At 34.5% G+C, this 27015-nt stretch overlaps 1 protein-coding gene across 5 annotated transcripts in view; it reads left to right on the forward strand.

The window, feature by feature from the left end:
- Positions 1 to 23464, forward strand: part of LIPI (lipase I) — a 62194-nt gene extending 38730 nt beyond the window's left edge. Inside the window, exons 9-14 of one of the 5 annotated variants that reach the window (XR_003908589.1) lie at positions 4610 to 4786; positions 14228 to 14312; positions 15655 to 15807; positions 16333 to 16388; positions 22367 to 22499; positions 23194 to 23464. Coding sequence is in view for 2 of the 5 variants with exons in the window: in XM_029939138.1 (XP_029794998.1) it covers positions 4610 to 4786; positions 14228 to 14312; positions 15655 to 15732 (340 nt within the window). In the remaining 3 variants the exon portion in view is untranslated. Of the gene's footprint in view, positions 1 to 4609; positions 4787 to 14227; positions 14313 to 15654; positions 15970 to 16332; positions 16389 to 22366; positions 22500 to 23193 lie in introns of those variants that run through there. The other 4 variants (XR_003908590.1, XR_003908591.1, XM_029939139.1 and 1 more) reach the window with 4 other exon arrangements.
- The last annotated feature ends 3551 nt before the right edge of the window (positions 23465 to 27015 follow it).

Raw genomic sequence — 27015 nt, forward strand, 5'->3', positions numbered from 1 at the left:
AACATACCTGGATTGACTAAATCTAGTGTGTGATGGGCTTCAGACTCGAGTACATCATGACATCTGAACTTAGTCAACCATTAAAGTGAGCGAGGGAAAATTCTCTGCATGCTTATATATTTGCACATTAATGTCACAAACAATGGCAGTGATGTATATAATTTTAGAGTATTATTATGAACCTTTGTTTAAAATCTAAAATAACAGAAAAGTATACAAAGTAGCCATAGCTCATAACAAGTGAAGTTTATTTTGTAGATAAATCTTTAAAACCTTAAAATCTTCAAAGAAAATAATAATAAAAGAAGTATATTATGATCAAATATTGAGAAACTGTGTGCTGATATAACATAAAGACTGTTTATAGTATCATGGGATACTAAGGCCATTCTTGAAAATAACATCTGTGTCATAAGTCAGGGAAAATTTTTAACTTTGAGAGAAATGTATTTTTAATATTAGATCCTTACCAATTTAATTTTTATAATGTTATTAAAGGCATTTCAGATAATTCCATAGTTGGATAAAACTGGTCCTGAGTAAGCATCAATTATTTTTGTTTCCCTTTTCTCAACTCTCTTCAGTAACCCAAAGACTATTAACTAAATTGAACCAGGTTTCAATCAAATTCTTCATTTACATCAAGTCTCATCTTTTAATAAGAGAAACTTCAAATTTTTTCCACCTGAGTACAAATGACTGGGTTATAATAATGGTTATTTTATAATAGTTTATTGCTTAAAATAGTGTATGTATGTGCCTATATATGCACACATACACACTTTAGGTATGATCCTTTATTTATTTTAATAAAACATATACCTTCTTAGCTTTTGAATCCACTTAGTCTACAGTATTATCAGCAACACTGAAATTTATTCAGGCATTTCACTAAATAATGGATACCCAAGCTAAAATAGCACTGTTACAGTTCCTAAGGAAGTTACAGAACATTGGACGAGACTAATGTGTAATTGCAGCCCTGAGTAATAAGTTCTATGGTAGCTTATTTGCTGTAGGTATATGAGGGGGATACAAGGAAACATTTGAAGGGGAGGCACTGCAGTCAAGGAATGGAGACAGTGCTTTCAAAGGCATGGAGATAGGAAAGTACCTGAGCTCAGTAACAGCTCACAAACTAGTCCTAGAGAAGTTGTTTCCAATTTGTTCAAAGGCAAAGAATTGTGATTCTTCATTTTTTTAGTAAACATCATTGTGTATGCAGAGCACCATGAAATATTGATGTATTTTATTCATGTCCTTGAATTAGTGCATTTTTCATGAAGGAATATAAACATGGATGATATATTCATGACAAATCTGTCGATCTAAACCAGGCCAATGGCTTTATTGTTTTTCTATTAATAATTCTTTGCTAATAACTTTAGTTATGCTTTGAGATTTAAACTGTTTCAGAAACCAGGGAAGTCAGAGACTTTTAAATGACCTTTTGTTTCTCTCTTCAAAATTGAAATTGGAAGATGTGCTCATTGTAGAAAATTTATATATTATACAGTAGAAAATGATAATCATATATAATTATATCATCCAGGATATTCACATTTACTATGTGGTCTATAGCTGTGTCTCCTCTTCCTTTACCTCCTCTTTTTTCTCTTCTTCTTATATATACCCTTGTGCACACAAACATTATTTTCTTCACTTAGCAAAATTGGGATCTTACCGCAAATGTGTTCTGTATCCTGATTTTTATACTGAATGCTACAGTGCAATCATTTTTTGATGTTGCTAAATATTACTCACACATTATAATATGATGCCAAATATAGTAATACATACATATAGTATTTTAAATAAGAGGTATCAATTTTAGACATTCTGGTTAGAAGGTTTCCCTCAGAGGATGAGTAATGGAGAGATTAGAGTGACATGTGTCCAAAGAGGTGGCTGTTGTAATAATTTACTTGTGAGATGATGGAGGTCTAGATTCAATATATGGAAGTGTTCCTTCTTCTTTTTTTTAGTATTTAGAATAGATATTTTTATGATGAATTAAATATACAAAAGTTAAGTAAAAAAAAAACAGTTTCAAGGCAACTATTTAAATTATGATGCCATTTACAGAGCTAGGAAGTCATGGAGGAGAGCCAGTTTAATCATTCAGTATAATTTCTTGAAAACTTCTATAGTCCAATAACTGTACTACAAATTAGGGATACAATTTTGGACGAATTAGATTGCTGTCTTTACATAGCTTCTGTCTAGTGCAGCAGGTAGACTTTACACATACATCATACAAATAACATGATTATGTTCATCATTTCTCTCTTCAGAGGAATTTACATTAAGCAAGGAACTGTGCTAAGTGCTGAGGATACTGTGATGAGAAAAATAGACATGGTTCTACCCTCATTAAGCTTAAAGGCCTAATAAAAGATATAACACTAATCAGAAATAAATAAAACTACGTAAATAAAATCTGAAAAATGTCTTGAGGCAAATTCTTGTGTGCATAGAAACATAAAATAAGGGATGTGAATTAGTGAGGTCACTAAAAGTTTCTTCAAGGACATTTTATATTAGTTGAGACCTAAATGATGGGATTTATTTGCTTTGCTATATTCCAGGCCAAAGTATCAACGAATGCACAGATCCTGAAGCAGGAGAGAACATAGCCCATTTCAGGATCTGAAGGAATTTTCTAATGTCTTAGAAAGGAAGCAAGACAAGCAAGAGAGATGTGAGAAGTAGAGAGCCCCTGGATTTTGAAAGAACTAGAACTTGGAGGACATGTTCTGGGATTTAAATCTTACTCCTTGGGCAAATAAAAATCACTGAAGTGTTTTAGTTGGGGCAGTTTGTTTGGAGCCGTGTTGGATCTTTATTTTGGAAAACACAGTTTGACCAGTGGGTTGACAAGGAAAAAGACAGGATGCTGTTACAAGAATATAGGCCAGGAGCAATGGTGTGTGTCCTGAGTGCTTGCTGTGGAAATAGATGGATTCAAAGCAGATTCAGGGAATTTCATAGGGATAGTTGGTAGGAATTGACGATACATTGGATATAGGGGTTGAAAGAGGAGGTGACATCAAGGGTGAACTAGTTGTCTAGCTTGGGTAAAAGGCCATTTAAAATAATAAGGAAATTTGTAAGTTGTGAGGTTTTGTTGTTGTTGCTGTTATTGTTGTTTTTGTGAGAGATGGATGTTAAGAAATATGTCATTTAGATTTTAACCTACTGAGTTTTAGACATCCTTGAGATATCCAAGTACACATGATGAAAAGCAATAGATCTTAGCAAACAGAGCTCAGATAGAGGCAGAGATTTGGTGCTCACAGCAAATAGCTGGTATTTGAAATCATTGAAATGAATGTGAAATTGTAGAAGAGATAGGATGTTCCCATCTTGACATATTGACTCTGAAGTATCTCTGAGAAATCTAGATAAGGTCTCGGACAGAAATTAAGGATATGAACAATGGCATTATCTTCCATGAAAGAGGAGGTAATAACAGTTACTGGGAGGGAGCAGAGATGGCCTTTGAGGAGAGTAATGACAACCTTTTTGGGGCCCAATTGTTTTGAAGAATCAAAAGGAGGAAAGAGCAGGGATAAATATAAGATGGCACAAGAGCTGGGGACACCTCTGGTTGCTCCTGAGCTGCTTTATGTATGATTGTTACTTTTACTCAAGCAAATCATTGTTGCCTTGAAGGAGGAAATTAATGCAACAAATTTTTAATTTTTTCTTTTTCATCTTTTTTCTTTTCCTTGCTTCCTTCCTCCTTTGCTCTTCACCCTCCCCCACCTTCTTCCTACTCTCCCTCCCTTTCTTCCCACCTCCTCTTACTTATCCTATTTCTACTCCTTCTTCTCTTTCACCTTCTTTGGAGTTCCCTTTGTAGTCAAGCAGATCCATATTGACCTGACTCCAGGCCCCCCTATGTTTCTGGCACATAGGGGTGAGGAATTTGAGTAGGGTGATGGAGAAGAGCATTGACATGGCTATATTTGCATTCCAGCTTTGCATTCACTGGCTTTGGAAAGGCATTTGTATTTGCTCTGATATTCAGTTTTCTCATCTGTAAACAGCAATAATAATAATAATAGTACCTAATAAAGGAAGTTGTCAAGATAGTTAAATAAGGTCAAGCATGCCAAGCTTTATTATAGTTCTGGGTACACTGTAAGTGCTCAGAAGATTGTACTTATTAAATTTTACCTCATTTTTTTTCCTTTTGCATCTGTGGTATTTGTAATAATTCACAAATATTTGACAAAATGGTACAGAGCAATTAAGAATTATTATTTGAGTAGCCTGTCCATTCAGGGAACTGTAATAGTTGTTCAGGTATCTAAAACAAGAAGCATAAAATGACTTCTGTAACTTTAGACAAATGTACAATCTAGACACCGAGTCAGAAAGACAAGATGTCCCACTTTTTTTCTCAAAAGGTATCTTCAAATAATTTTGTATGGGGATGCATACATAATTATTTTATTTTGTTTTATTTTAATAAATACTTTCACAATTATTGTTTGGCTTTTTTTCTTTTAAGCTTGTTCTTTCTATCCTACATTAAGATTATATTGCCTTAAATTATATTTTAAATTATTAACATGCTGAGCATATTAAATTTTCTGTTTAGGAAGAAAAGATCATTTTATCAACTTCAAGAAGTCAAGATTCTTGCTCAATTTTCAAATGATGTTATAAGTATTTTAGGCATTGGTTTGGGATATTTTCAGAACTCAAATCAGCAATGTTCCCAATGCAATTACAACATTCACCGTGTCATGGTACAATCACTTACCAATCCAGAAAGGTAAGCAAACTAAATTTTGATTTCAGTATGTTATCTTTTAAACTTGAAAATATCAGTATGCTAAGAAATGGCTTAAGAATTCATATGTTCTGATACCTGTTTATTGTACATTTCAGATTATATTTTACACAAATATTAGAATATCTAAAAGGTGGAAAATGCACTTTTTTAATGAAAATTAGTTTGAATGAAGTTTAGTTTGGAATCACATTCCCTTGGCAAACAAAAAACGCAATCATTTCATTAGACACAATAAAAATAAAAATAAAAGTGAGACAAATATCTGCCTTAGAAGTTGATCAATAATTTTTTACATATATATTTACAGACTGGTTGAGATTCCTTTTACACAATTCTTTATATGGGGTTCAATGGCTGAAAACTCTATCATGAGGCATATAGACGTAGAAAATAGAAGTCATTGGAACCTCAGTTATTTTTCTCGTGTTTTATTTGGGAAGAGAAAAGTCCATTTTTATCTATTATATCTCAGAGTCGATATCACTGGAGATTCAGCCCTAAGAATATATTGATATCCGTGGAGCTCTAGCATATATACAATAACAGCAGGAGGAAAATCTGACTCCTATGTCCTGTTTGTCTGTTATGTCACAAATATCTCCATTATACAAAAATGCAATACTATGATGACTTGATGGGGATTTTTGAAGATGGTAGACTCTATCAGTATTTTTCTTTGTCCATTTTATAAGCTTTTCTTAGTTATATGTTCTCACAGCTGAAGAGGTTTTCCAGCTACTCTTGTCCTCATGATATTGATGTACATGTTCGCCATGGCAGAATTCATATTCTCACTGAAACACCTCTGTGAAAGCATTAAGAACCGCTAAGACCTCTTTAATGAGTTGATCATCTGTCCATTTGGATATGTGAGATCTGAGTTGTTCCAACTGAGTGTCAGCTGAGAGTCAATAAGCAATGGGTTTGTTGAATTCCTAGAAATCACTCTTCTTTAGTTGACTGTAGATCTTCCTTTTTATTTCTCTTTATTTTTCTGCACTTATATATTTGATTCTCCAGTTACTGTTAACACAGTAAATAAGAAGTTTTGGAGAATCAAATAATAAATGGTAAGAATATGCATTTAGATGAGGTCTATATTAATAGAGGAAAACTGGAAAGATTTTTGAAGTGTAAGTTATTTTGTAAATTTTGGTATGAGAATAGCCACTTAAAAGTCAATAATTAAGATGTCATTGTAGTGGAAAAAAATCTAGGGGTAATTTTACTGTTCTTTGCCTTTGAATGAAATACCTACCAAAAAATACCAAAATATATGGGAATTTCAGGGAGAAATATTAGCAATATCGTTCCCTACCAAAGTATACCAGAGAGAGACAGACAGACTCACACACACACACACACACACACACACACACACACACACACATTAAGGGGTCATGTTTGAAGGACTAGAGCTCAAGATTTGTAAGTTTCAACATATCTGTATTTATTATCTTAAACATGCAAAGTTTCTGATAAACATAAGAATGCAGATTATACCTGTAGTTCCCAAAAGCTGTGTTTTAAAGGGGCCAAACTTGTTGCACCATCATAGCCTTCTAATTTCCCCCATTAATACTTCTATGAGCATAAGGAGGGTGAGTATGAAAAGGAAAGTTTAGAGGCTGTAGTTTTATACCTTCTGTTTCTGATACTTAAATGTAAAAACTTCATATTGTCCCCAAATAAAGTCCCTTCCTGATATATCACAACTGGAAAGAGAAAGAAGAGTTTTCAGTCTAGAAGCATATAATGTAAGCCTTGGCCAGACACCAGGTATTAACTAGAACCTTTGTACATAAAATAGCACAGAAGCTCAAGATGAGAAGAAGATATTTAGTTCCATACACGTGGACACTAACAGGAATTAAGAATAATTCACCCTTTGTTTATATGAGCAAATGATAGGACTGGATGCTGGTCTTATCATTTAAGCAAAAGTGAAAAGCAAAAACACAAAAACAATAACAGCAGTGACAAAAATAACAACAAAACACTGCCTATTTCAGCATGAGCAGCATAGAAAAAAAGATCTAACAATCAGGATTTAGAAATAAGGCTGACCCTTTAAGAGATTTACTATAGGAAACAGATGGAAATTGTACAATCATTGCTTGGTGTTCTTAATAATATTTAAGAAAACAGTAATTCATGAAAAAACAAGTGAGGAGCACTTGTTTATGACACAGCTGACTGATGCAGAATGAGCTCACACTTCAACTAAAGACAATGTCAAGTATAGTATCAACATAAAAAATAAAAAATAGAATTGATCAATAATGTAAAAGACTCATTTTATAATAATTTACAGAATAAAGTGATATAAATAATACAAAAGATTGAGGAACGATTGTTGGGGAAAAATAATTGAAATGCAAAATGTTGCTATCTGGTGTTGCTGAAGAGGGGACACAGCAGAAGAACTAAGTGCAGATGTGATACAAGAAAACTGTCCTCAAAAGATGATACAGATCATAAACTGAGAGTAAACTAAGAACCAGAAACTAAAAGAAATTAACCTTTAGACTCACTCATATATATTTTATTTTTTAAAATTTTGTGATAAAGATAGAATTCTGTGGGGCGCCTGGGTGGCTCAGTCAGTTAAGTGTTTGCCTCTTGATTTCAGCTCAGGTCATAATTACACAGTTTGTGAGATTGAGCCCTTATATATTTGGATGATAGTAGATGCTCAATTAAAAGAGTCCCTTTTTTTCTCATTTTTCTTCTTTTGTTGGTCCCTAACTTAACTTTTTTATACCTCATTTAACCTATAAATACACAGCTGAAGCAACACTGACCAAGCCAATAATTATATGAAACAGATCTGTCTGTCTTGCTAAAGCAATTTATCCTTAAAATATCTCATTTCCAATATTTTCATGAAACTGTAAGTTTCATTCTCCATACATACATCCTCCTACCTTTTTGTAAAATTTTTCTTTTTTAGTGCTTTTGTTAATTTTTACCCAAACTTTGTAATCGCTTCACCACACTATCCACTCCGATAATGCCCAACGGGGTTGTTGGGGACACAGGAAACCTCTGAGCCTCTGATTAAGAACTTTAGAAAAGAAAATTCGCATTGATTGAAATTTTGTCTCATAAAGTGGAATTTATTGTCTGAAGTATTTGCCCTAAACATAATTTAACTTTCTTTTTTAGGGAGCTAGCATACAAGGAAGGGATTTTTAGATGTATGTTTTGTATGATGTATGCAATTTAAGGGAAAATTATTATGTATCAGGGAAAGATGACTTCTTTGAAGATGTAGGCAAGAAAGAGATATCCTGAGGTTTTCTTTTTCTATTAGTAAGTACTTTCAAGATGAGTAATAGTGGTTAAATTTGTTTGGATCTACTACAACCCAGACACTATTTTTGCAATCTTTGCCACACCTTTCTGAAGGATTTTCTTTATTTTATTAGTAAGGGAACAGAAACTGAAGGGTTTTATACAACATGTCTAAGGTATCTCAGCTGAGAAGTACCTTTCCAATGATTTGAACCCTAACTTTTCTTGGGTTTTTAATGTTCTTGTTTTCTTTTGTTTTAGTTGCTGTTACTTTTATAGGAATAAACATTTTTTTCATGAATTAATATAGCAAATTATTTCCATTAGGGAATATTCAGAAAATTTAATTCAAATATAATGTTACATATAGAGATATCACTGTTAATATTTTGTCATGCTTACTTATAATCACACATTATAACTGAATCATGAATCTATTTTTTTAAGTTTATTTATTTTGCGAGAGAGAGAGAGAGAGAGAGAGAGAGAGAGAGAGAATCCCAAGCAGGCTCTGTGCTGACAGTGGGGCTCGAATCCACAAACTGTGAGATTGTGATCTGAGTGGAAACCAACAGTCAGACACTTAACTGAATGGGCCATGCAAATGCCCCAGAATCTAATTATTTATGTTAAATTATAAGCAGGCTTTCTGTGTAGAATCATGCCACTTATTCACTACAGTAGATTTTGCAAGAATCACTATTTACATAGATAATCATGTGAACATAATGTACTTGGGGCAGTCCAGTACCTTGGACAAGCTTAGAAGCAATTTTTTCTTCCAAAATGTAAGTTAATGGCTGGCATCATATTCTGTCTTTTGCGGAACATTCAAGTTAGTCTTTCCTGTTTTGTTGGGCATTTTGGTTTCCTCCCCACCCTCAGTGCTTGCTTATCATACATACTGATTATCTGTGCATAGACAATTATCTGCACAGTAAACAATTTTCTTGTTTTATATTCATAAAAGGAACATCAAGGATAAGGAACAGTTTGAAATATTGCACCTTAGCTCATGATGTTCACACCTTGGTATAGACTGTTGGCGAGCTACAGAGCATTGTGGCTTTTTGCATGCATTTCTCCTTTCTAAGTTACTTATAAGGGAAAAAGAAAGGGTAAAGGCAGAGAGATGTGTCCACTATTATATGTGACTCCCTATCTTCTTAATCATTTTTACGCAGATATTATACACAATTCATTCATTGGTTAATCAGTAAAAAATAAATTGAATATGCTATGGGGAAAAATAAGCGTGCATATAATTTTAACTTTTATGTAAAATATAAACATTGGAGAGACTATGAAAATTTACCAAATTTATACAATTTAGATACAGCTGTTTCTACTCATAGTGGGGGAAACCTTAAAAACACTTGTGGGTAGCTAGCAAAACTCAGCATTTCCTGCTGGTTGGGAGTGCTAACAGATACTTGGATGAAATGTATACGTTAAATTTAATTACCTAGATAATTGCCATAACCATTTAATTGCTTTTCCTATTTAGATCTATCCCTGCAGATAATGTGCAATTAATGAGAATTAGCACTGCCAAATTATTGGTAATGTGAGTTATAAAAGTGGGACCCGTATGGTCCAGATACACTGTGTATGCGTTCTACGAGTAATTATCTCTCTGTAACAAACTCTGATAGAGACTACAGCGTCGTTCTTTGGGCATTTCCAGTAGAGCAGGGCCTTAGAACTTAGGGATTGAGAGGAGTATTCCTAGTGGGAGTGACCTGGGATGACTTCCTGAGAAAAGTGGGACTAAATCTACTTATAAAAATTTTACCTAACAGTAAAATGTACTTTTTGGTATATGGTTCTATGAGTTGTGATAAACTCATAGAGTCATACAACCAACCACCTCCACGTTCAAGACGCAGGACGTTTCCATCAATGACAAAGACTGCCTTGTGCTGCCCCCTTATTTTCAACCCCACTTCCCCCTCCCCCCCTCTGGCAACCACGGTCTCTAGTTTTGCCTTTTCCTGAGCATTATATAAATGGAATCATACAGTATCCATAGCCTTTTAGGTACTTCATTTAGCTTCAAACATTCCAAATTCATGCATTTTGTTGCTTACATCAATGGAATGTTATTGATGACTACTGTAGTTCATTTATCCACTCACCAGTTTGAGGACATATGGTTTGTTCACAGTTTTTGATATCTATCTATGAATAAAGCCAACATAAATATTTGCATGTAGGTTTTTATGTGAACATAAGTTTTCATTTCTCTTGGATAAATATCTAGCAGAGAAATCGCTGGGTCATACTGTAAGTATATGTTTAACTTTATATGAAACTGCCAGACTGGTTTCCAAAGTGACTGTACATTTTGCATTCCCACCAGCACTTAGCAGAGTTCCTTTGCTCTCCCACATCATTATCAAGTTTTTTTGTTGTTTGGTTTTTATTTTGCCAATACTAAATGGCGTTTTAATTTGGATTGCTGAAAGGACACATGATGTTGACAGCCTCTGCCATTTAATTGAGGGTATTTACATCAGTTAGTTTAATGTGATTATTGATATGGTTGGTTTAAATCTGTCAACTTACTATTCTATTTTCTATTTCTCCCATCTGTTCTTTGTTCCCAGTTTTGTTGTTGTCTGCCTTCTCTTGGATAAATCGAGTAGTCTTACTATTACATTTTATTTCCTTTGTGGGTTTATCATTATTGTTATTATTATTATTGAAATTATTAACTCTGATTATTTTGATGGTTTCCTTGGGGTTCATATTATAATCCTTCATTTATCAGAGTCTACCTACAAGTGAATTTTACCACTTCACATTTAACATGAGGACGACAGTAGTATAATTCCATTTCTCCCATCCTGTCTTTTGTACTATTGTTGGCATACATTTTACCTGTACATATGCTAAAAATTCCATAATACAGTATATCATTTTTGTTTAAAGGGTCAATCTATTAAAGAGATATAAATAATTAGGAAAAGTCTTATATATTTATATATTCACAGTTACTATTTCTGATACACTTCTGTTATGTAGATGCATATTTTTATGTGGTGTAATTTACTTTCAGACTAAATGATTTCCTTTATAAAAGGTTTACTGTTTGGTTTGGCTTGATAGTGGTTTGGTTTGGTCTGATAGTGTGGGTCTGCTGGTGTGAATTCTTTCAACTTTTGTGTGTCTGAAAAAGTCTTATGATACCTTGATTTTGAAAAATAATTGCTCTGGGTATAGACTTCTAGTTTGAAATTTTTTTAATTTCAGTTAGTTAAAGATGTTGCTGGACTGTGTTCTACTATGCACTGATCCTAAGGAGAAATCTATTGCTGTACTGCCTTTTTTCTTGTAAAGATAATATGTCTTTCCCCCACTCTGGCTGGTTTTAAGATTGTCACCTTACCGTTGACTTTAAGCAGTATGATTATGATGTGACTTGTAATTTTCTTCATACCTCTTGTATTTGACATTTGTTAAGTTTTTGGATCCATAGTTTTATAGATTTTATCAAATTTCATCTAAACTTGTAACTAGTTTTTAAAATACATTTTTCTATGTCCCTTTTCTCTCCTGTTCCTTTGGGGATTCTAATTTCAAGTTCATTAGATTGCTTACAGTTATCCCACAGCTCACTGATGTTTTGTTAACTTTTATATTTTTATCCCTGTATTTTGAATACTTTTTGTTGCTGTTCCTCAAGAAGTTCACTATTCTTCTATTCTGCAATGTTTAATCTGACATTAATCCCATCCAAGGTATTTTTGATCCTAGACATTGTTGTTTTCACCTCTGCAAGTTTGAATGGGATCTTTTTGTATCTTGCATGTTCACTATTTGAACACATGAAATACAGTTATAATAATTCTTTTAATGTCCCCTTCTGATTCTCACATCTGTGCTCTGTTCTGGGTTGGTTTCAATTGGCGACCCTCCTATGGGCTCATTTTCCTGCTTGTTTGCATGTTTGGTAAATCTTGGTTAGATCATAGATTTTGTATATTTTATTGTGTTGGGTGCTCTATATTTTTATATTCCTATAAGTATTCTTCAGGTTTATTGAGAAGATTAAGCTCTTATAAACAGGTTGATTTTTTTCAGGTCCTGTTTTCAAGATTTATTAGGCAGGCCTGGAGTAGTTTAGGATTAATTACTCCAGTATTGAGGCAAGAACCTCCTTTGTGATTTCCCCAGTGACCAGTGAAATACTGCCTTTTCCCATCTGGCAGGTGGGAACAAGCACCTGAACTAGTGCTGAGAACCTTAAGTAACTTTTCAAAACAATATTATAATCTTGGATGTGGTGATATATTGTACAAAGGCCCTAGGGAGCTTTTTCAAATAAGGAAATACATGCATGTCTTGTAATTTGGAATAATACATAGATTTAAATTTAAAAAATGAACATGTTTGAATTTTAGAGGTTTTTATTACTAGATTTCTTGTTATTTTATATATCTTATCAAAGTAACATTTATTTCACTAATTTGTGGTAAGTAAAGCATTAGGAATGCAATATTCAGTGTTCTTTTTAAAACTAAACAAATAAACATATAATATTCTCCCCATGGTAGTTCAACATATAACACAAGTTTTCTTCTAAATTATAGCTTTTAAATTTTTTTTATTGGTTGGGGAGAAGGAACTAATAATATAGAATAAATGATGTCAAAATTAGAGTCCTGGTAGAGGAAAGTAGATAGGCTTTTCACAATGTAAAAACAAAGGAAATTATTTTTTCACATATATTTTGATGAAACTTAACCTGTGATGTGCATTGTAAACCTGCCCCAACTGTCTTGTAATGCTTGCAAGGATTTTAAAATGTGTAATATTTAATTCAAAATTATGCATTTATTATATTACTGATTGCATATTTTAATGGTAATGGCATTGTGATCTTTTATTGTAGAAAACAAATAAAAGTACACTTGTCTTCATATTATAATTTACCTATTAGTAAGTCTAGTGGCACACTTGTTCCACTATGAGAACTTAAAAATGAGGTAGATCAGGGAGGCCCAGAATGGTGAAGGCACATGCAGTGAATAAAGCGTAGAGCAGCGTAGATAAAGAATTGATACAAGTGTATATACATTTGTTTGGAGAAGTGGTAAGTGATTCCTACACTTATTTCTTAATAATGAAGGAAGGTTGATTATCTCCGATAATGTGACAAAAAACTTCTTTTGCTAACACCTCAAATTCTTATGATCGAATTATTATCATTTTACATTTACTATTATAGTATTAAAATTAAAAGTCCAAGGTGCCTTTATTATTTCAAATAGATACTCTAGTATTCTGTATCAGTTTTTATAATTAAAAATTAATATGTCATATTTTATTATTTTTAAACACATTAGCAGATACAGGGAGTTGATTTATTTAAAAATGAATAACTTACCTAAAAACACTGTTGAATATTTTAAAAACTTGTTCAGTGATGTCTCGGGCAAGCTACAAGGAGCTTGGAAGTTATGTATATCTTGAACTAGAGCAATGCGTCTTTCCTCTAGTGCCTTTCCTGAACTTTAACCTATCTTTTCTTATCCTACTTGATCACCTGTTTTGAAAGTTTCTAAGACATTAACAGGGAAATAAAAACTAGACAAGATGTTTGATTCATCACAGTGATTTGACTTTTCAGAAATCTTCAAGCGCTAAATACACAGTCTCTTCCAAGACAGATTTCTGTACTCATTATTATTTCCATTTTATTAGGTGGGAAAGAGGAATGACTAGATTATGTTGACAGAATTTGTCTATGCAGTTAAGCCCCATTCTTTGATGGTGGCTATCGCAGTAGAAAAAGTGAGTTGGCCACTAAGAGTTGAGTTCAGGCTTCAACTCTTTCAGTATCTAAAAATATCTCCTATATAAGGTAAGTAACCCAAAGAAGGATCAAGGAAAGAAGAAATTGAAACACAGAGAGTTTTTTCTTTTTTATAAATACTGTGTATACTTCATTCCTGTGTAGCCAAGTGAGATGGAATGGAAATGATGCTGTAGGTTTGTCCCTCCATTTGGAGGACTAATTAATTACAGGTATTGAATGTTCTAATGTGTATGAGAAAAAATAAACTTTGCTGCTTTTATTAATAATTATTTTCCTCTGTCTCTTTTTCTTTTTCACAGACCACCACTCTGCATATACAATTTTGTACTTAAAGGAAATGAGGAAGTATTTCTCAGTCCAAGCACATGCACATCAGAGGATTTGGTTTGTGATTAAAGAACTTGTAAATGGGAACAATGTAATCAGCCCTTCTTTATGAAGGCATTGTTCAGTCTGGGGTTCACATATTTCTACTTCCTGAATAAATGTTTAAAATAAAAAAATGTACAAAAATTTTAAAATGCATATGGTAAAGCATTCTGAATATATTCTAAAAGCTGTTTATTTCTGTTTACCTCAATCAAATGTTTGTCATTAAATATTTCCCTTAACTACTTAATAGATAATGTCTTTAGAAAAAGCAAACCCTATTGCTTCAATACACTGTCTCAACAGTATCATTAAAGTTGTAAAAGAAGTATTTTTATTTGTAAATTTGTCACTTGGAGAAGTCACTAAGATTAATGTAAATCTGGTAAACATAAATACACCTTCTGTTCAGTGATCTATTTGGCATTTAGAGATCTATTTGGTTTATTTGGCACTATAAGTAAATTTGTTTCTATGGAGCACAATAATATATGGGTTTGTAATGCTTAACATCAGATCTTGGGTCCACCTACTGATGGTGTGAACTTGAGTAGCTAAACTTCTTCGTGTTTCAGTCACCTAAGAACTTTTGTGAAGACTGAGTCATATTTTGACTGGTATCTTTTCACATTAGTAGAATAATAATAACAAATACATAGTGATAATAGTAATAAAAAGGCTGATAGTTAACACATACATTACTGTATTGCTACAAAGTTTAATAACATATATATCAATTCATTTAATTCTTATAAAAACCCTGTGAGATTGACCTTGTTATTTCTGCTGATGAAGATATTGAGGGATTCCTGGGCCTCTGCTCTCTCTCACTTATGTCTGAATACTCCCAAGGTTTGTTTCATGGGTGTTTATAAACCAATATGTCAACTACAGTCACAGTCTCTGTGTTTTGACATCCTGCTAATATTAGTTTGCTACAGATTCCATAACAAAATACCACAACATAACTTCATCTTCTCACAGATAGTATGGAGCCTAGAAGTCTAAGATCCAGGTGTCAGTAGGCTTGATTCCTTCTGAGGCCTCTCTCCTTGATGTGCAGACGGCTGTCTTCTTGCTGTGTCCCCACATGGTCTTTGTTCTGTGCATGATGTCTCTTACATGTGTCTGAATTTCCTCTTCTTATGAAGACACCAGTCCAATTGGATGAGGGCCCACCCTAAAGGATTTATTTAAATTTAATCACTTTTCTAAAGACCCTCAACTCCAAATATAGTCACATTCTGAGGTGCTGAGGGTTAGACTTTCAGCATATGAATTTGGTGGTGGCGGAAGTGGTGGTGGAAGGGGGTGGGGAGGCACAGTTCAGTCCATAATATTTTCCACGACTCATTAGCTCCACAGTGATGACCTTTGCCTGATAAGCCATTTGAAGATTAATTGGGGCCATTGTTGCCCATCTGGAGAACACTGATGTGTGAAGACTCTTGGTGTACTAGATGCGTGTTCCAGGCAGAAACAAGAAGAAGCCTCCTCACTTTTTGTCCAGGTGTTTAATCAGTGCCTGTAACTCAGTCGAGAATCTCTCTGGAAAACAGTTTCTGCCTCAGCCCTTCACCCCACAGGCCTCTGACTCAAGCCTGCAGAGACACCTGTTTGCTCCTCTATCTCTTAGGCATTTGTTCACATACTTCCCACATTCTTAAACAAAGCTACAAACCCTCATGTAATTTTTAATCCCCTCTAATTAATTTGCCAGATATTCCCCAGCAACTTTTGATTCTCGGTTTGTGATATGAATGATACTTAAAATTAAATGTCAATAAATGCACTACAGATAAGGTATGAGGAGCAGAAATTCTGTTCCAGTATTCTAGTTGCTTAAGGTTTCTGGATAATAGACAAACTTACAGAATTTTAATGGGTCCTATGTAACCCTTATAATACAACTTCCTTGCCACAGGTGATAGAATCTCCCAAGAATAACTAGAATACACAAGCTTAAAAAATGTTTATAGTTTTCCACATTGTAATATCTTCCAGGATCCTAATTCTTCCCATCTTTTTTTTAAAGATAAAAGCAGAGAAGGGAAGAAGGCTGTGACTCCTTTGACCTCAAGTTCATAGTCCGTAAGCAACATTTTTAATCATATATATTTTTAATTTGTGGAACTCATAGATCAAAATGAAAGAGGACAAAATGCACTTTATGGAGGATCATAATGAACCACAGGTAGTCTACAGCAATTATCAGGGACAACAAAAGGAACAAATAGGAATTATGCACAAAATATGTTACACCAGGCTGCTTTGAAGGCATACTGTTCTGGAACAGAGAGAAAAAGGAAACAGAAATGAGATGTTTAAATTCTATCTTTCATGCTGCCTACTTGGCATGAATCACAGAATCAGACTCAACTTTGTCTTTCAAAGTTCTCTCAACAATGTAGTCTGATTATTTTTAGGTTCATTTTAGGATTTATCTAATTAAATAATATATTACAGGTTTATTGATGTGTCTTTTTTGTGTTTCCATGGAATAATAAGCTTTATATTAAAAAAAATCACCAACAAAGCAACAAATCATACCTTTGTTCCCAGAATGGTTGATTGAAATTTGGAGTAAATATAATCCTAGGAAAACTGGATTTTGTTTGTTTTTATAAACTACACATTAAAAAAAAACCCAAATTGCATCATTTGCATTGGCTATACTACCATTCTAATGTTTTGGATAATTGTTTAATTTGTGTGTGTGTGTGTGTGTGTGTGTGTGTGTGTGTGTGTGTAGCCAATATAGAGTAGGCACAATTATGTAAGAATACTTACAAATAGTTATATTCATAAAGGTGTTGTGAGTCATAACATTTATGGACTATGTATTAGTCCTGTTTTTCCCATTATGATAATAAAAATAATGAATACATAATGAATATTTACTATGGGGCAGTCTGTGATTGATTGATTTTTAGTAATCTCTATGCCCAATGTGGGGCTAGAACTCATGCCCTTGACATCAAGAGTCTCATGCTCAGGGCACCTGGGTGGCTCAGTCAGTTAATCATCCAAATCTTGATTTTGACTCAGGTCATAATCTCATAGTTCATGAGTTTATGCGTTGTGTTTCTGTGCTGATGGTGCAGAACCTGCTTGGAATTTTCTCTCTCCCTCCCTCTCTTGAAATAAATAATTGAACAAACTAACAAACAAAGAGTATCCTGCTCTACTAACTGAGCCAGCTAGTTGCCCTACCAGTCTGTGATTTTAGTAAATCCTTGACTTGCACTATTTTATTCAATATTGAAAAATGCCCTATACATTAGGTAGTTTTATTATCTTCAGTGACCAAGGGGGATAAAAGAGTAAAAAAAAAAAAAAAAAAACCTCTTTGAACAATTGACAATACTTGAAAGATAATGTTTGTTGTGTTTTATTGTCTACTGAGTATGTAATAGGCATTATGTAAATGTTTGTGGATGAATAAATGGATACATGTGTAAACAAGAGCTCAGATCCTCTGGAAGAAAAGCATAGGACAAAAAAGGGAGCCTGACTCAGAATTTGTGATGGGGCTGATGAGTGCCAGCTAACTGCCAGGGGGCTTGCTGAATGTAACCATTCCAGCAAATCACCAGGCACATGTACTGGTTTTCTGGCATGTGCTTTTAGGATCTTAGTATGAAGACATTGTTAAAAGTTACCAAATACCTGAGTCCTGCCCCAAGACAATACAATCTGTTTTTCCAGGTGGCATAAACACTTTTCAGAGAATATCAGTAGATGACTTTGTGGTAATGAAATGTAGGACTTCAAAGCACAGATAACATTTTCATTCATAACTTCTTTTTCTCCATGAACATGTGGTACATGAAAAAAGAAGGAAATATGGGAGGTGAACAGCTGGTTATGCAGATGGTGTTGAATTGAATTTGGATTTCCATATCATGGCTTAAGTTTCTGGAATGCTAGGCTCTTGGCTAAGGGTAGAATTATTTCTCACAGGGACATGGAAAAATGTGTTTGCATGTAGGCTAGCAGTCATGATTAAAGTGTTTTAAATGGAACATAATATTGTAAAAAGTGTTTGAAGATTCAAAGCAACTGATTATTCACCCAGATTCTGTAGGACTCGGTTAAATAGTTTTCCAGCTTTCCTGTTTGATCCCCATCAGCACCTTCCAGCTCCTGATTCAGATTTGTCCTCACAACTTTGTTCTCGCTTGGTCCTTTTCTTGGCCGTTTCCATGGTTGACTTGCTATGTCTCCCTAGATCACTTCTTCCTTTACTTTGTCCTCTTCCTGTGTTTCTCAGAGATGCTATTAAATGTCTCTGTTACAGCATGAGATGTTAACTCTTTGCTTACTTGCCTATATCCATCTAAAGGACGTGATCTTCCTGAGCAGGAAATTTTGTATTATACATCTTTGTATTTTCATGGTTTAGATAATACCTGGCCTGTTTCATGGGTTCCATAAATATTTGTTGAATGATAAATGCAAAATTAAATGAAGCAGTAAGTTTCTTTTTAGCTTAGTTGGGAAGAGTGGGCAGTGACCATTGACTGCAGGCTATTTAGAAGAACAAAATGTTACATGTGGTTCTGGCTAGAGATCACAGAGCTCTCACTGTGCAGCAAATTTGAGTTATCTAAGCCTTAAACTCTTTTCTAAAAATGTAGTAAAATCAGATTTTAACATTAAATGATGTTAGTCAAGACAGAGCATTTAAGAATAATTTGCATTTAGAACTGAATTTTAAAAATTCTTTCACACATATCACTGAAGTATTAAAATATTAACACTCACTGAAGTATTAAAATATTAACACTCTAAACACATAGAAGAATGATAAAAACTCAGGTCTATTAAAAATAACTACCTGGGAAAAGAGAAAAAAAACACAACAAAGTGTGCCACAGACATTCTGAAATCACTGGACCTTTGTCAGTTGAACTTGCCACAAATTATCAAAGAGTTTTTTATTTTCCAATACTTGTTAATGTTGTGTTACTATTTAACAATTGGTAGGAGACATGTTTAATTGGGAAAATGTCTATGGAGAAAGTTTTCAAGATAAGGGCTGTGAAAGTAAATGAGGAATGAAGAACTGAGAAAATGTACTTACTCTTAGCAGAGCACTTTTTAAGTTAGGGGGATATGGGATGAGAGAGTGACAAGGAGAATTAGAATTTATTAGTATTACATTTTATTTTAATGATTAAATGGAATGTGTTATCAGAACCACATGCCCTAGGACAACCCCCCCAAACTTTCATTCTGAAACACAAGATATAGTTTCTATGAAATAATGAGTTACTGATCATAGGGACTATCATATTTTCCCACAGTCTGTACCAAAAAATAACATTTGACCAATATTTACACATTTGAATATAGGCACAGTTTTAATATAAAGAAAAATTTGGAAGGCACCCCAGGGTTATGATGATGGCAAGCAACAGTGCCGGATTCACCCTTACCTCCTTTTTATTTGAACAAGTCAAGGAAACACACAGAATCAATCATTGAATATATCTGCACTCTAGGGAAATTAAATATGATATTCCAAACCTCAGCAGTAAGTTATAATAATTACACACAAATGGGACATTGAGGCAGATAACTGAGCTGCTGATAGGGGCAGGTAGAGAGGTTGTCCTACTGCACTGTAATTCCATTTCACTTTTCAACCAGAGGTGTATGGCCATTTACCTACTGGAAATCAATAACTCTCTGAGAGCAAGAAAATTTCCACTCTTCACCTTTTCCTCCATTATTTCACTTTCTAGTCATCAGTAACCCACAAAGCCAAGAAAATGATATTATTGGAATGAATATAGACAGGCTATGGTGGATTTCCACCTATAGTAGATTATTTCTGTAATGTTGCCTAATTTGTTCAAATCTCACAGTAGTCACTGCCATAGATAACACCCTCAAACCCTGAATCTGGGCTAGAACATGTGTTTTACTTTGGCCACTGGGACAATAGCAAATGTAGCCCAACCTGAGACCTGACAAGTACTTGCTGCCCTTTGATCCCAGGGACATCATGTTAAAATGCTCAAGCTAGGCTGCTGGAAGCATGAGACACTGAATGGATGAGAAATGAGACACCTCAGCCAACCAATGCCACCAGCAGATTGACCACAGGCAGAGAGATTGGTAGAATCGCCCCCGAAACTGAAGAAACGCAATAGACCAAGACACTGCGTTGCAATGGTTTGTTATGCAGCAAAAGTTAAGCAATATACTTTTTGAAACGTGGAGTAGGTATAGCACGGATGATGGCATGAAAAACTACATGCTGCTTTTAGAAAGATGTATTATATATAGACTGTGCAAATAGACATGTCTGCATAGACATTCATTCATTCAAACGTGCACTGAATGTTTTTTATGTGCCTGACATTTTACTGCAATCACAGCTTTGAGCAAAGGAGAGCAGGTTCTTCAACTTAGTAAGTTTAGATTTTAGTGGGTGAGATAAAGACTAAATAAATTAAGAAAAATATAATTTCAGAGAGTGAAATTATAAAGGTGATAATAAAAGTAACAGTGAAAAGAAATAGGGATACTAGAGGTACTGAGTTAGTCGAAATGGTCAAGGAAAGCCTCCCTGAGAAGGTAGTATGACGGCAGAGGCCTGGGTGTTAAGGCAGAATCACCCATGCAAGGATCTAAGGAACAGCATTTCCAGCAGAGGGTACAGCAAGTATAATGATCTGAGGAAGGAAAGTGTGTGGGAGGAACATGAAGACGGCCAGTGGAGCTGGGAGTCTAGCAGTCCAAAGACATGACTGCAGGGGTTAAGGATGAAGACATTGGCAGATGCCAGATTTTAAACATCTTGGTCAAGGCAATAGTTTGTATCTTATTAAAAATATAATATGAAACCATTAATATAATTCACACATGAGAATAACAATGGCTATGTTTCATTACTGGAAGGGCACCTTAGGTAGATAGGTAAATTTGGAAGCAAAGAAACCATTAAGAAGACTGTGTGATCATGGTGGCTTGGTCTATGATGTTTTTGTTGCTATTGTTGTGTTTGTTTTGTTGGATGTAACGATTAGATTCAAGGATTTTGAAGGTAGAACTATGTCATACCAGCTTATTAAATATGAAAGTTGAAGGAAGGAAAGCTCCAGCATGACCTCATCTTAACTAATTATATCTGCAAAAACCCTATTTCCAAATAATGTCACATTCTGAGGATTTGAATGGATGTGGAATTTGGAAGATACTCTTCAACCCAGCACAAAGCCTAAAACTCATCTCAAAAAATGGAAGGACCAAATAAAACTTTATTAAACTACAAATAAAAGGAAATTTTTCATTTTAATTAACAATATAACAGCCAAACTACTCTTGTTGAAATCAGAATCAAGGTAAGGGAAACTGTTATCACTATTAGTAGTATATTGATCTAGAAATGTTGCCCAAATAAAATGTGAAATGGAAGCATATGCATATGTAAAATACATATAAATTTGATAGACAACAAAGAAGATATATATGATGTATAGTTTATGTAGGTATATTATATAATATACTCTAGTAGCATATTATATTATGTATTATTATGTATTACTACCACCTACAAACACCAGTAACTTTGAGTCCTTTTTACTAAAGTTATTTGTTGATGGTAATACTGTCTCACAACAAAACACAATACAATCAGCTACCCTTGTAACAAATAAGAATGTTGGAGAGCGGTAGGATGTAAAGAATATAGAAAAATGAATAATTTCTCTATATTACTAAGTTTGAAAGCACCAAAACTACAAGTTTAAAAAAGATGTAATTCACACTGACAATAAAGTAGAATATGCCTATTTTATTTTTATGAAACATTGATTTTTTTTCTGTTTATGTACATATCAATGCAGGAAATGGACAAACAAAAAGAAGCAGAATTAAAAACTCATAAAATCCTATCCCTTCTAACATTTCCTCTTAATTTCTCTTTTGCTCTTCCCACTTCAAACATGTATCTATGTACAAAAATACATATTAAAAGTTTTAGCTCATATTTGTCAATAACTTAGAAGGACCTGAGAGTAACCATACTTGGAGGCTAACAAATATTTTTGCCACAGTGTTATGGATGCTCGCTGAAGACGTAAGACTTCTGGCTCAGAGGGGAAAACAACAACCACCACCACCACAATTGCTCATAGCAACAGCACAGCTGGAGCACACAGCTCTCCCAGGACAACACAAAGGGGCTAAGTAATGTCTCCACGTGGTGTCACAGAGAACGGCCACACGCTTATATTACAGCAACTCATCTTATATATGTCCAACATCTTATATTAGGGCAGCTCACGTGCCAGGACTTTTCCCCAGAGACATTATATAATATATGCATTATTTATATTACACTGGACAGGAAACAAGGCTTCGCCCCTGAAGGTGACAGTAATTCTATATTCTATAGTAATTCTATAATGTCTGTGTTTTCTATACAGACATTCTTGAATAGATATTCAAACAAGGAAGCCAGTGCTTGTAAATTGTGCAAAAATGAGACACCCATAAACACCTCCCCAAAATCTAGTTTTTAAAAAAATCCAGTTTTTCTTGACCAGTTATTTTTCTACATAATAATGCACCTTCAATATGCTTTCATATTCTAAAATGGTATTAAGAATTACTCCAATTTTTGAGTCTAGAAGGATACTGTGAATTTAATTTTATTTAGGACAAGTTTAAATAGGAATGATTGAAATAACTAAGAGGTATTAACTTTATATTATTAAGAAAAATGATAACAATAATATTATGAGGTGACATGTAAAAATAATGCCAGTCACTATTCTTAGTTGTTATAGTGAGTGTAGTGTTTATTTTCTATTATAAAATTGATAGGCTGCGAAGACAGAGATTAGAATAAATGAAATAAATGATTCCTTTTCAAATGTAGGTGGAGTAAGGTGGAACTGGCTTTTGAGAAAAAGTATCTCAACAGAAATGCCCATGAAGTATCATCCCTTAATGGCAAGAGCTGCCTGGACATCAGAATACCTAAGTGGGAAAAAAGAACTCAGGTTGTACCAACTACTATGGTATTAGGAACAAAGGTAGACTCAACGTGGAATACCTACGTTCAAGGTTATCAAGCAAGAGGTAAGGAATCCAGTCCATGAATGTTCCTATATCTGAGCCAAAAGAGCCTGAGAATGGGATTCTTTTTGAAGCATTTTCTCAAGATTATAAATACTCTGCCCACTTTCTGTACATTTTACCAGATTGAGCGTATCTATTTATAACTGTGCAATGAACATACAAACTATGTGTTTCGGCATAAAGCGTTGTGATGAATAAATTTATAAGAGAAAAATTCTCTGCCTCTGTTACTGTCACTATTTCCTCCCCGAAATCTCATTTTACAAAATAAGGTACAGAAGTATATTGGTTGTCCTTCAGGACTTCATGTCTGAACCTTCTGAGTGGATTTTCACAGACCCGGAATGCGTAGCATTCTGACTGTGGGAAGTGACTCCTACAACAGGTGTATGGTGACTAAGAGTGGTTTCAGACACAAGCCCAGGAGCTAGGCTTCCGGAGTTCAAGTCTTGGATCTGCCACATACCATCTGTGTGCTCTTCACTGACTACTTAAGCTCTGTGCCTCAGTTTCCTCAGCTGAGAAATGGTGAGAATAATCATGCTTTCTTCACAGGCTTGGTGTGAGGATGAAGAAATTATAATGTCTAGCACATAATAACAGAATACACTATTACCTGCATGTGGGTAATTACTCCCTTTACATATAGTAGAGGCAAGAAGCAAGGCAATGGTCATTGGTCATTGGTGTCAGCTACTTTAGAAGTTACAGAGCAGCCATGCTCTGTGGACAGTATATGTCAGGGCAAGGTTGTGCTATGAGGTCATTAGAAGCTGGTCACCTGGCTTGATTGTAATCCATATGGTCTCAATTCAAATACTGCCTGAAACATTTTCTTTTATTAAGACTTTATTATTATTGTTAATTTTTTTAGAGCAGTTTAAGCTTTACAGCACAAGTGACAAGAAGGTACAAAGATTTCTGTATACCTCTTATAGGGAATGCTGACAGTGCTGACCATATTTGGCCTTCTGTCTTTTTTACACACCCTTCCTTGGAACTACATGTTCCATGCCTCTTGAAGGCTATTGTATATCCTGACCTGAATGCAGGAAGGCTTGTTCTGAACTTCTGTAAAATTGGTCAGATAACTAGTAAAGATAACATAGTTCTTTCCCCTCCCTCCCCTCTAGCACACAGATGGCATCGCTTTAGATAACTTTCTATACAATCAGTGGATTAAGATCCAGATTTTGGAGAGAAAAGCTGCATAACATCATTGTCTACCCACCTGATCCCCAGTCAGAAAGTTATCTCGAATAAAATTGTGTAAACTGGAAGAGTGGCTTGCTTTGTTTTTTGGTCGCAAAGTGCCTTCTTAATATGGAGGACACTTTGCTTCCCCTCCTTCACTTCTAACACCTCTGCCCCACACTTGCAGAGCCTCCCTCCTTATCAACATCCTCCACCAAAGTGATACTTTATAACAGTTGATGAATCTACATTGATACCTGGTAATCACACAAAGTCCACTGTTGACATTATGGTTTACATAGTTTACATTATTGGCACTATACATTCTATGGTTTGGACAAATGTATCATGACATGTATCCATTACTATGATATCAGTCAGGATATTTTCATAGCCTTAAAATTCCTCTTTGCTCTATCTATTCACCCTTTGTTTCTCCTCAATTCATGGCAAGCACTTGTCTTTTTGTTGTTTCTATCGTTTTTGTTTTTTATTGTTTCCATAGTTTTTCTTTTCTGTTTTTCTTTTTTATATGGAATCATAAAGTACATAGCCTTTTCAGATTGGATTCTTTCAGTTAAAAATATTCATTTAAGATTCCTCCGTGTCTTTTCATGGCTTTGTAGTTCATTTCATTTTAGCACTGAATAATATTCCATTTTTTTGGATATACTACAGTTTATCAATTCACTTACTGAAGGACATCTTATTTATTTCCAAGTTTTATCAGTTATGAATCAAGATATTATGAACACATATGTAAGTTTTGTGTAGACACAAAGTTTTCAATTCCTTTGGGGAAATACTAAGTAGTACAATTGCTGGATTGTATGGTAAGAGCATGTTTGGTTTAATAAGAAATTGCTAAACTGTCGTCCAAAATGGCTGTACCATTTTGAACTTCCACTAGCAATGAATGAGTACTGTTGCTACACATTCTCACCAGTGTGTGATGTTGTCAATGTTGTAGATTTTGTCCATTTTAATAGAAACACAGTGGAATCTCAACTGTGGCTTTAATTTTTATTTGCCATTTGATGTTGAGTATATTTTCAGATACCTATTTGCTATTTATAGATCTTTGTGAGGTGTCTATTAAGGTCTTTCATATATTTTTCATTTGGGTTGTTCATTTTCTTCTTGTTGGGTTTTAAGACTTTTTTATATATTTGGATAAGTCCATTATCAGATGTGTCTTTTATAAATATTTTCTTCCAGTCTGTGGCTTGGTTTTCTCACTCTCCTGGCATTGTCTTTCAAAGAGCAGAAGTTTTTAATTATAATGAAATCTAGCTTATCAATTATTATGTTCATGGATCCTGTTTTTAATGTTGTATATAAAAAGTCATGGTCATACCAAAAGTTGCCCAAGTTTTTTTTTCCTATGTTATTTAAGCTTTTCATTTTACATTTAGATCTATGATCCATTTTGAGTTGATTTTCTGAAGGGTAAGATCATTGTCTAGATACATATTTTTTGCATGTGGATGTTCAATTCTTCTATTGTTCAACCATTGTTGAAAAAACAATCTTTGTTTCATTGTATTACCTTTACTACTTTATCCCAAATCAGTTGACTGTATTTATGTGAGTCTATTTCTGATTCTTATTCCAATCTAGTGATCTGTTTGTCACTTCTTCTGCCAACACGACCCTGTCTTGATTACTGTAGCCTTATAGTAGGTCTCAAAGTTATATAGTATCATTCCTCCATCTTTGCTAATCTCCTTCAATAATGTACTGGCTATTTCTTCAAATACTTTTTAGAGAGTGTATCCCTGAAGACTTACCTTTGCATTTTTAAATTTTTTGAAAACAGTCAAGTGTTCTTTGTGCATCTCCTTGAAAAGAGTGGGGTTACAGTGTACTTAATCATCTCAATCAATCTCTTCAGTAAGCCTTCCTCAAGTATGACAGGTATATGGAGAACAAAAATGGAAAGTCTGGAGTTCTTAGACTCAAAGAATTTATACTGTAATGAGAAAGCTCCTTGTACAAACATATGTTGTGATGTTGGGGCCCATCCAGCCTAAAAGCCTGCGGAGGTGATTCCACTGTGACGGCAAAGCCTCCGGGGGAGTGTATGTAATCGCAAAGTCCCTAGCCTTGTCTAGGAAGGCGCTACCCTGGATAACGGTTGGCCCTCCCCCTATTTGAGGATCAGGACAAAAGAACAAAGGTCCTGGGGGAGTGGGGTGCAGTGCTGTGTGGCCTTTGGGACCCTGCTTCCCCTGCTTGAAAATGTGTGTGCTTGACTGCTTGACCTAAGTGGATCAGAGACTGGGGTTAGTTCTCCTATTATTCATGCCACTTGGTAATTGTGGTTTCAGTAAATGGGCAGATTTCCTGATTGAAACTTCTCCCCTGGTTAGAGGCACCTTACTCACAGACCATTGTTTGAACCCTTAAAGAAAAATAGCCTTGT

Source organism: Suricata suricatta, chromosome 5 (genome assembly GCF_006229205.1).
Source record: "Suricata suricatta isolate VVHF042 chromosome 5, meerkat_22Aug2017_6uvM2_HiC, whole genome shotgun sequence".
Lineage (NCBI taxonomy): Eukaryota > Metazoa > Chordata > Mammalia > Carnivora > Herpestidae > Suricata > Suricata suricatta.